General features: G+C 43.9%; 2 protein-coding genes across 13 annotated transcripts in view; one reads left to right on the forward strand and one right to left on the reverse strand.

Annotated features, from left to right (window-relative positions):
- Positions 1-5,014, reverse strand: part of TBC1D4 (TBC1 domain family member 4) — a 175,935-nt gene extending 170,921 nt beyond the window's left edge. For 3 of the 11 annotated variants that reach the window (XM_014732130.3, XM_070239867.1, XM_070239866.1), the window contains exon 1: positions 3,627-4,935. In XM_014732130.3, the coding sequence (XP_014587616.3) occupies positions 3,627-4,124 (498 nt within the window). In that variant the 5' untranslated portion in view covers positions 4,125-4,935. Of the gene's footprint in view, positions 1-404; positions 547-3,626 lie in introns of those variants that run through there. The other 8 variants (XM_070239868.1, XM_023621692.2, XM_023621691.2 and 5 more) reach the window with 8 other exon arrangements.
- UCHL3 (ubiquitin C-terminal hydrolase L3) overlaps positions 3,251-11,422 on the forward strand; it is a 112,039-nt gene continuing 103,867 nt past the window's right edge. The window contains exon 1 of one of the 2 annotated variants that reach the window (XM_070239884.1): positions 3,251-3,701. The gene's annotated coding sequence lies outside the window, so the exon portion shown is untranslated. The remainder of the gene's footprint in view (positions 3,702-11,422) is intronic. The other variant, XM_005601275.4, reaches the window with a different exon arrangement.

Consider the following 11,422-nt stretch of genomic DNA (forward strand, 5'->3'; position numbering starts at 1 on the left):
AAACACTAACTATTGCTTTTTTAATATTGTAAAATATAAGAAGATAAAACAATTTCTGCTTTTTAATAGGGAAATTGAGATAATGCCACACAGCCTCTTTCTGAAAGTAAAGATAAACATTTAAAGAATATTAGTGACCTACCCTAGATCTTAGGTAAAGAATCAGATATTTATGCCAGCGGGATTTTTAACATGAAGTTTTAACTCAACTTACACCGCTGGGATTTTTTAAAGTATCGTATGTAGAGTTAAGCACTTTTACTAGTTCAAATATCCAAGTTTGGCTGAAATGTGCCAAAGCTGACATTCCTTCTATGCAAGACTACACAGGCTTGAGTAAATGGGAACCAATCTACATTGGCATATATTTGATCTGGAACTGGTTTGTTTGCTCCCAAACTCACCTTTCTTTGCATCTGGGAGAAACAGCTCTTCATTAGCCCTTCTGGCTAGGTGCTTGCTCCTCCAGACACACATCCTTAAAAGTTGACTCTGACCCACCAGGCAGGTGTGGAGTCAGAAGGCACATCACCCTGGCAACCCCCCACAACAGAGCAAAGCTACCAGCACAACACTCATATCTCTGAGGTCACATGTAGATCCACCCGAAAAGATGTGTGAATAGATATTCTGCAAAATATTATCACTGTATATATAGAAACCACAAACCTCCATCTCAGTGGCTTGGCATAAACACAAACTTGACCATTTAGCTATGGTCACCTATGTCCCGGTTTGCCCTAAACTGTCCAGGTTATACTTGTTATGCTTGTCTAATTATTGGCAGTGCCCCTTTTCACAATAAAAATTGTCCTAGATTAAACAATAAATTATATGGCCATCCTACAGACAGGCCTATTTCAGAAAAGGGGTAGGCATGAGAGACAAACCAGGGGCCAGTTTGTTTGGGGATGTCTGCAGGCCTCCTGCTCTAGGCTACCTTCCATACTTCGTTCAGTGACTGTGGAAAACACCTAGTAGACTCTCGACAACAATTTTAAAATCCAACTAAATAATTCTCCACTTCAAATGTAGAACTCAGGGGCAAAGCAAACAGCAGGTCTTTTTCCTTCCTATTTCAAAGGTGCCCAGAACCATCCAGAGCTCTATTCTACCTAATGGACACTGCTAGACGGTAATAATGTGACGAATTCATCCCTTTAACAAGTTCAACTGCAGGATCATCACTTCTGGGAGTTTTACTTAAAAATTCTTCCCCAAAATGGTCCTAACTCCCCCTACTATGAGAGCCATATTGAGCGAATTCAGATGCTCAGAAGGAAACGTGACAAACAGCACAGTGTCTGATGACTGCACTTCTCCACTCAACAATATTTATGCCTAAGATCCAAAATCACAGCCCTTAGATCTCCGAAGCCAACCCTGAGATGTGTTTTGTTTGGCCCAGGTAGGAACTTAACTGTTTCAAGTATTTGCTAATACTTTAAAATGTGGACGCAAAGAAAAACCCAGATTTCCACCTTCTCTCAGGACATCAGAAGCTCCAGCAACACTAGACTTGTATTCTATTAATGCAGTTTCCAACTGGAGCTGAGCACCATCTTGAGAAAGGACACCCACCAACCAGTCCTCCAAGGTCCTCACTCAACCCTCTTCCCAGGCACTTGAGTTTATAACCCCTGATTTCTGGCTGGAGGTACTCCTTAGGCAGACAACACGTGGCCTTTCAAATTAACAATCCTCTGCCAGCGATTCTCTAGGTTTGAGGAAAACAGGAATACATATCTTTGGACCAAAGACTCAACTGGGAAATGGCAATAAGCAGGAAAAGTCAGGGGTTTTTTTCCTTCCACCAAAAAGCCATATGACTTCCACTGCTCCTACAGGACCAAAAGCGGGAAATGAGCCTAAGCCTGGTATCATTTGTAAAGTAATAGCACATTCAGCCTCTAACACCTAAATACAAAATGAAGGTAAACACAAGGGGATGTTTTTAGTTGACCCACCAATGAATCAACAGCCGCTGTTAAGAATTCAAGGTGCTGTAACCCATAAACAAACTCTGACCATCAATGAAATTAGCAATGATGTGTCATGTACCAGATCTAAAGAAAATAACTTTGACATAAAACACCAAGAATCATGAAACGTTCCCTAAAGTCCTGGGAAAATGCAATTTCTTCCTTCTTACTGACAGCACCAAAAAAATCTTAATAAAGATGGTGATGACTTCCAGAAATAAAGAGCATGTTGCACTCCAATTTCAACATAGGTGAAAGCTAAAAATAAAGTTTTGAACAAATAAGCATAAAATGAAATTCATTTTAAACATGATTAGGATCTTGAGATAATCTGCAATAAAGTATTTTACCACAGTGTAACAGTGGTCACATCAAATGGCTCTCTTCGCAGTGGGAGTTCTGAGTGTTAGGACATTAAACTAGTTTACAAAGTAACTGACGAAATCTAAGACAATGAGCTTTTATTCTCTTCAATTCAGCTACAGGCCCTTTGTGAGAAACTATTGGACAAGCAGAAATGTTCAATTACCCCATACTAGAATAATAAATTAAGAAACAAATTAAAGCTTTATTTAATATAGGGTGTTTTTCTCATCTGAATACTAATTTCCCAGCTACCAAAAGGAACAACCACATGGGGCAACTGAGACTTTATTTATATTTCGATAACACTTTTCCAAAGAATCTAAAGTACTTTGCAAACATTAAGTAATTATTTTTAGTATAGCATTTTGGGGTCTTTCGATATGGTAAACATCTTTTACACATTTTTCTTTTAAAGACAATTTTGTTTTCAAAGACACAATCACTGAGGTAAAGTTTTGTTTGGATTCCTCTCGCCGTTAGATAAAGGACTGTGTCTGCGTTTTAAGGAAGTGAAAATGCTCTGCTTGGTAACAGACACCTCGATTCAGTAAACTCTGGAGAAATGACATTAGAAAACAGATTTTGACCTCTTCTATGACCCTTAGTTTTAAATCACCTAAGTAGGTATGGATTCTGTCTCCAATTAGTGTTGTAAAAAAAAAAAAAAAAACATTTCTTTCCACTCAACATCTAAACGCAGATTCGTACTTTGCTGGCAATCTGACAAGGTCTATGAACTTCTTCCTAAGCCCCGCTCAGAAACAGCCTCCCAGACCCGAGACCTTCAGAAGCTGCTGTGACTAGGACGCGACCGTCCAAATGGGTTAAAGTGCAGGACCTAACCAAGACCGTGAGTGAGTTCGGGGCCTCTAAGAACCCAACCCTCTCCCGCGTCCCCTCTCACACACATGCACACACACGCGGACAAGGCCAGGCATGCCATCTCCAGTCACACCCCCGACACCGCGATCCTCCGGGACGAGCGATCTTCCTAGGACGCGCCCTCTCCACAGTCGCTGGACCGCTCTCCGCCCCACCTCTCTCTCCCCTGCTCCCGCGGGTCGTGCGCTCCCTCCACCCTGCCCGCCCCCGAAGGCTCGCTCCCCGACTCCGGGTCAAAGCAGCCAGGGGAGCGGGCGCTCACGCGCGCCACGTGGAGGGCGCGCGCCAGCAGCCGGACCACAGTCGGTCCTCAACGTGATGTCCCAGCGCCTCCGACCCTGCTACTCCTCCCGGGTGCGCTGAACCCTCCCCCGCGCCTCCGAGCCGCCGTCTTGCCTGATTGGGGTCGGTGGCGCGGAAAACGTGACAGGCCATCTGCGACTCGGGGTCATCGGGTTGCGCCTTGATCAGGTAGGCAAAGTAGGTGAGGTCGTGGCTGTTGTGGATGAAGCGCGAGATGTGCTGCGCCTTGTGCTCGAAGATGAAGACGGCCGGGTTGGGCTGCGCGGCCGCGGGGCCGACGCCCCCCGCAGCCCCGGCGCCTGGCGCGGGGACGCAGCGCAAGAGCGGCGCGCTGAGCACCAGGAGCACCTCGCGGGCCGCCGGCGCCCCGCAGCCGCCCGCCTCGGGCTTCTGGCTGCGCCGGCGGATCTCGGCCATGAGCCAGGGCAGCATGGGCAGCGTGGTCCTGCGGTCCAGGCACGACCCTCCCACGTACCACAGTCGGAACCGCTTTTCGCCCGGCTTCCCGGGACCCGGCTGCGCAGGGGCGCCCGGCTCGGGCTCTAGGGGGTGCGGGAACGGCTCATCCTGAATGCAGCTGGGGGGCTCCATAACTCGCGTCTCCCGAAGGCACCGCGGCGGCGGGGCAGGCGCGCCGCGCCCCCAACTCCCGCGCTGAAGGCGCCGCCGAAACTGTGCCAACTGCCACCCCCGGCCCCTGCGCCCACCTCGGCGCAGCGCGCCCCTGCACTCGGCGCTTCAGCGGCCCAGCCCCATGCGGCACTTCCCCGGGCGGGCTCGGAGGCTCCGGCGGCGGGCACCCAGGGAGCGCCCGGCAGCCGAATAGCAGGAGAGGGCGGGTTACATCGGCATCCTCCTTTCTTGGGCGCGCGCCGAGGGGCTGAACTTCCCCTTTCCTCCGCCGCGGCTCCGCGCGCGCAGAGGACGGCTCCCAGGGCCCCGCGCCACCACCGCCGCCGCCGCCGCAGAACCGCTGCGGCCGCCGCGCTCGCCCGGGGCAGGACCCGGAGGCGGGGCGGGGAATAGGTCTGTGGGCGGGAGGGGGGACTTGGGGCGGAGCTGACTCCTACCAGGGTGACCGGCTGTCACCTGGAAGGTCGGGACCGCCGGGCTTCGGCGCGGTCAGTTCTTGGGAAGGGCCTGCGGGAACTATTCCGATGGAAAATAAAAACAAAACGTGGCCTCGCGGGGGCCGCTGCTCCTCCCGGCGCCGCAGCCCAGCCCGCTGCTCCTCCTCCAAGTGTTCCCGTCCCTCCCTCGCTCCTTCCTTCCTTCCAGGCTGCAGCTTTAATCCGGCTGCTACCCCGCCTTCCGTCCGGCGGGCGGAGAGCGTCGCCTATAAAAGCGTATCTGTGAAGTCGCCTCTCCGCCTCTTCCTCCGGCCGCTGTCCCAACCCGCCCCTGGGGCAGCAGTCCTGCGCCAGGCGCGGGCACTGCCCGAAGCAACTCGGCCTCTCTCGGGTCCCCAAGATCGCGGTCCCCTTCTAGGCGTCTCTGCTGCCCTCTGGAGAGGGGACCACTCTTAATGGAGCGCCGGGATTTTTTTTTTATTAATACTGTTTGCTTGGTTTCCATTTCCTCTAAAGGCTGCAAAATAATTTCTGAATCTTCTTTCCTTATAACCTCAAAAAATACTTGTTTTAAGTCAAAATATTAAAATAAAATCTTTTTAATTCCAATTTCGCTTTAAAATATAACATTGTATGACAAACATGAATCTTCCTAGCTCTTAAAGCAGCCAACTTCTGAAAATATGAAGAAATTGCATTTTGTTTATTATATCCACTCAGTTTAGAGCTAGTATAGAGATTTCTCACTCTTTTATACATAGTAATGCATATTTCCAAGGAACTCAAAAACGTTATAGGGATAATCTGATTGTTCTAATTTTAAAACAGAAAAGTAGAGAAATAATTGTTTTCCATTTTAGCAAATTGGACTGTCCTCTCTTTTTACTCTTATTGAATTATAATTAAGAATTTATAAGTAAAAATTAGATAAGAAGTAAACAAAATAAACGGGAAAGACACTGAAAGTTCCCAACTTTCTCCAGAGTGCCTACAGGAAGACGAAAACACGGGTTTCTCATTGTTTTTGGTTTAATGGTATTCCCCCTTTCTATAAGGCCCTGGGACTTTTTTTTAATGCTATTTACGTAAGACCCCTATGATCAACTGCCGTTATAATTCCTATGCTGAATTTCTGGGTGCACCGTTATGCCTCTCTTGTAAATAAACATCTAAGCTCCAAGATGGAGACATTATTAATTTCTTAGGTTTAGTCATTTGGTTTAACCACGCCACCATACCTTTGTGCAAAACAGACCGCTGTCTTCAAGAAGCAGTGAAGGGGCCCGCCCGTGGCTGAGTGGTTAAATTTGCTCGCTTCTTGGCGGGATCCTGGGCGCGGACCTAGCCCCGCTGTCAGGCCATGCTGAGGCTGCGTCCCACGTAGGAGAACCAGAAGGACCTACAACTATGTTCTGGGGCGTTTCCAGGAGAAGAAGAAGAAAAAAAAAGGGAGATCGGCAACAGATGTTAGCTCAGTGCCAATCTTGAAAAAAAAAAAAACAGTGAAAAGTTCTCGGAAAGTAGACTGAAACTTTCTAGAACCTTACCAGAAACTGTTATCAGATCCCATTTTCCTAGGAAGTGGAAGTTTTGTGGGTTCTACCAAATCAACAGCTCGGGACCTAGTATTGAATTTGGAGCCCCAGCAGGCCATTTCCTACTGGTAAAAGAAAGTAAAGCAAGAAACAACTTTCACATTGATGGAAAAACAGAATCGTCTTTTATTACATGACATCCTAAGAGTGATCGCCTCCTGCTCTGGAATGTCCTTAGCCCTTTCTTTGTAACTTTTTTGTGATGTTTCTCTGACTATGCATTAATGAGCATCATCACTGTTTGCCAACTATCTGATCCTCTCTGCAGCCTGATACATGGGAAGATAGCTCTTCCCTGCTCTCTGAAAGTTAGGCGTGGTCACAAGACTTGTTTTGGCAGTGAAGTGAGAGCAGAAGTGACTTGGGTCACATCTTGAGTAGAAGCATTTCATCACCAGTAGTTGCCGCTCCAGCCCACTCTTGCTCTTCAGCCGGATCTTCCCCTCCAGCAGTGATCAGGGAAACAAGATGTCCACATGCAGGTTCCTGGTGATCAAAGCAGCCCAGAATGCTGAGCCAACACACAGAGGACAGCCATCCTGGAGAATCTCCCAGGCACACAGCTCACTTCTTTTGAGTGAGAAATAAACTTTTCTTCTGTTAAGCCACTGAGATTGTGGAGTTGTTCACTACCTTATTGTTAATCTATCCTATTCTGTCCAACAAAATTATTATACTATAGTATATATTATGTCTTATATAACTTGTTTTATAATCATTTATACATTTGACTTATTACATGCATGAACTAGGTGGTAAACTATGCTATTAGTTTCTTCTCACCATTGTATCATCTGCAGAACCTTAGAGAATTGCATGCACATAAAAAGTGTTCAATTATATATTTGATCATTTGAATTTAGAAAAAGGTAAAAGGACAACATACAACCTTAAAACATTTGGTAGAATTGGCAGGTCTATGATGTTTACTAAATGATGGGCCAATAAATCAACCTCTGGCCCCCAACCCTTCCACTCTCAACCCCACCCTGCCCAAAAAACAATATGCTCATGAAAAGCATTTCAACAATCTGCAAGAAATACCTTCTGAATAGACTTGTAGACACCTCTACCTATGATATCCAAAAGTGAATACTTATATTTAAAAGAAAAAAAGTGCTCCTCTAATATCTCAATCTACATTAATGGTGTCAGCATTAATTACAAGTTGTAACATCCAGTCAATTCCTAGTTAAAGAGGCCAGCCCCATGATTAAGTTTGCATGCTCCCCTCTGGCGGCCCAGGATTTCGCTGGTTCAAATCCTGGGCACGGACATGGCACTGTTCATCAGGCCACGCTGAGGCGGCTTCCCACATGCCACAACTAGAAGGACTCACAACTAAAAATGCACAACTGTGTACGGGGTGGGGGAGTGGGCTTTGGGAGAAAAAGGAAAAATTTAAAAATCTTTAAAAAGAAAATCCTATTTAAAAAATTTATATTACATGAGAAATATAACGACCTGAGCTGGTGTAATGAGACCAGATGGGAGAGTTGTTACAATCTCTTTGCTTGTGTCCTTGCTTCCAAGCACAAGTGTGCTGTCTCTCTTTCTCTCTCTTCTCGCATCTTTCTCTGTGTCTCTCTCTCTTCCATGTTATGCCCTCTCCTCAATATCTACTTTTCTTCCTTGCTTAAAAATCCCTAAATGAAGATACATTTCCTAAAGTTCCAAGCACAAATCTTTCTAGTCTTACATTTTCCGCTCCTCCCTCCCCTCCCACATCCAGACAATCTCTTCATTTCCAAATGTATGACAAGCTCATGTCTTTTTGAGCTTCATAGGCGTCTTCCTCTCCCTGATTGCTCTTGCTTCCTTCCACCCCACAATTTGAATTTCCCCCATCCTTAACTACTTGAATACTCATTCACTGGTCAAGAACCAACTCAGAAGTCGTATCTTCTTTTTTTCTTTTTTTCCTTAAAGATTGGCACCTGAGCTAACAACTGTTGCCAATCTTTTTTTTTTTTTTTTTTTTTTTTTTTGCCTGCTTTATCTCCCCAAATCCTCCCTGGTACATAGTTGAATATCTTAGTTGTAGGTCTTTCTAGTTGTGGCGTGTGGGATGCCACCTCAACGTGGCCTGACGAGCCGTGCCATGTCCGCGCCCAGGATCTGAACCAGAGAAAGCCTGGGCCGCTACAGCGGAGCGCGCGAGCTTAACCACTCGGCCACGAGGCCGACCCCAGAAGTTGTATCTTCTGTGAAGATATTTCTTACTTCCGCAGTCAGAGTTAGCGGCCCTCTCTTCTTTGCTGTTTTTTCTGTTTGTTTGTTTGTTTGTTTTTTTGAGGAAGGTTAGCCCTGAGCTAACAGCTGCCACCAATCCTCCTCTTTTTGCTGAGGAAAATTGGGCCTGAGCTAACATCCATGTCCATCTTCCTCTACTTTATATGTGGGACGCCTCCCACAGCATGGCTTGCCAAGCGGTACCACGTCCACACCCGGGATACGAACCAGTAAACCCCGGGCCACCGAAGCAGAACGTGCAAACTTAACCGCTGTGCCACCGGGCGCGCCCCTGCTCTCTTTTTTAATACATCCCACTAATATAGCTCTTATCACGTTCTTTATAATTATTAGGTGATTTGTCTGTGTCCCCACTACAAAGAGAGCATCTTGAAAGGAGGGATTATTTGTTATGTGCCATATTTTCTTCCAGCAGAAAGCACAGTAGCTGACAATAGGTTCTTAGTAATATTAAGTGAAGGAGTAAATTGAATTGAATAGATAGCAAAATAGAATTTAAGAAACTAATGATTAAGAGAAGAGTTTTAATATCACAGAGGTGATATACCAAATGATTTAATTAGCTACTTTCAGGTAAACATACTAAATATATCCACCAACTAATTATAAAATACTAGAAACTAATAAAATGCCTCTCAAAAATTGTGATGGAGTTCTGACTGGAGATGGCATATAGAGCACAAGCATTTGTGACTGAATAGCATTTTGAGATAATAACAGGGCTTTCCCCCCTATTGTTCCTTGTTCCCTGTAACTGTCCCCCAGCCCAGGCGGCCAGGGCACTGCATCTCCGCTGCTCCAGGAAAAGGATGACACAGCAGAACACAGGTAACAGAAGAGCCCGTTCTTGGCTTTCAGGTTTCAAAACCTAAGGACCTGGCAAAGGCAAAAGATTTAGAAGATATGCTCTAAGAGTCAGTTCCCCTTGCTCTAGATACTAAAGAAAGTTTTCCCAAACTGGGGAGATGGAGACAAAGAGAAAGGGAATAAATGAGGGATGACTACTAGAAAACCAGATACACAATATGCGACGTTCAAGCCAGCAGAAGACTGATCTATCCAGAATGAAGAGGAAAGGGAATAAAAAGAAAAAAGAAAGGAAGGGAAACAAAAGTAAAGTGTGATAAATAGAGAACTTAAACTAGTATGGGTAAAGTAACTCCAAATCGTAACTGTAATGTGTTAGTTAGTTACTGTAACCAAGCAAAAGGTAAAGAATTAAAGATCCAAGAATATGTTGTGTACAGAATCACTTTTAAAATAAAAGGATATAGAAGCAGTGAAAATAAATAAATACAAGAAAATATATTAGGCATATATGAATGAAAAGAAAGCCAGGATAGTGGTTTCAGTATCAGATTAAATAGAATTTAAGGCTAATGAAAGAGGTTGTGAAGAAATATTTGCTGGTAAAAGTATTAAGAAAATGATGTTGCTTTAAACACATATACACTAAATAAATTGCTCCCAAATACATAAAACAACAACTAAAAGAATGACAGGAGGGGTTGGCCCGGTGGTGCAGTGGTTAAGTGTACATGTTCTGCTTCGGTGGCCCGGGTTCACCGCTTCAGATCCTGGGTGTGGACATGACACCCCTTGGCAAGCCAAGCTGTGGCAGGCGTCCCACTTATAAAGTAGAGGAAGATGGGCACGGATGTTAGCTCAGAGCCAGTCTTCCTCAGCAAAAAGAGGAGGATTGGTGGCAGATGTTAGCTCAGGGCTAATCTTCCTCAAAAAGAAAAAAGAAAGAATAACAGGAAAAGTAAATACATGAACATTTTTAGTTGGTGACTTTAACAAATCATTCTCAGATACTATAAGATTAAAAAACTAAACATACTCAAATTTGTAAATTTCAATAATGTGATTTATGTTTAAATATATATGTGCATAGTGTATAAATGAATAGAGAATACAAAATTCTTATAGAGCCCCTGTGAAAGAAGCTAAACTTGACTATGCACTATGGGTTTCACTCGGGAAACCTATAAATTCCAAAGAATTGCTATTATATAGAACATGTTTTCTGATTATTATTCAAAGGAAGTTAGAAATGAAAACCATAAGTTTAAAAATCTATATATCTGGAAAGTAAAAGATATGGTATGGAATAATCCTGATTAAGAAGAAAATTATAGGGGCCAGCCCCGTGGCCTAGTGGTTAAGTTCGGCGCACTCTGCTTTAGTGGCCTGGGTTCAGTTCCCAGGCGCAGAGCTACACCACTCATCAGTGGCCATGCTGTGGCAGCAGCCACATACAAACTAGAGGAAGACTGCCACAGATTTTAGCTCAGGGTGCATCTACCTCAGCAAAAAAAAGAAAATTGTAAGACAAAATTTTAAATATATGGGATTAAATGATAAGAAAAGTAATTTTATGTCAAAACTTGTGGAATACAGGTAAATGTATTGATTAAAGTATGTTTATAAAAGTGAAAAAGAAAGAATGAATGGAAATAAATGAATTAAAAATTCAATTTAACAAGAAATAGAAAAAATGTCATGGAGAAACCCAAAGAAATAATAAAAGAGAAAGTAATACAGATAAGTCTAGAAATCAGGAAAATAAAGAATGGGAAAACAATAGAAAGGAATAGCAAATAATAATCTTTTTGTATCTATTGATTATCTATATTTCTTCTTGAAAGATTTGGTGCTCATATTTTTTGCCTATTTTTTTAAAATAGAGTCAAATTATAGAATCTCCCTGTACTAGAGATAGTAACATTTTGTCCAACATAAATTTCATATATTTTTCGCAGTTTATCATTATCTTTTTTAGACATAACAAAAAGAGAGGACACAAATTTTTTTTTGAATATTCAGGGAATATTCAAAGAAATTAACCACACCTTGTTTTTTGACGTGATTTAGGATATCCAGACAAAAATTTAGGTAATTATTCATTTACTTCATCCCAAACATAGGTGCTACTTCTTAATGCTCCTGACAGATAAATAGATGGCAA

Source organism: Equus caballus, chromosome 17 (assembly GCF_041296265.1).
Source record: "Equus caballus isolate H_3958 breed thoroughbred chromosome 17, TB-T2T, whole genome shotgun sequence".
In the NCBI taxonomy this organism is placed as follows: Eukaryota; Metazoa; Chordata; class Mammalia; order Perissodactyla; family Equidae; genus Equus; species Equus caballus.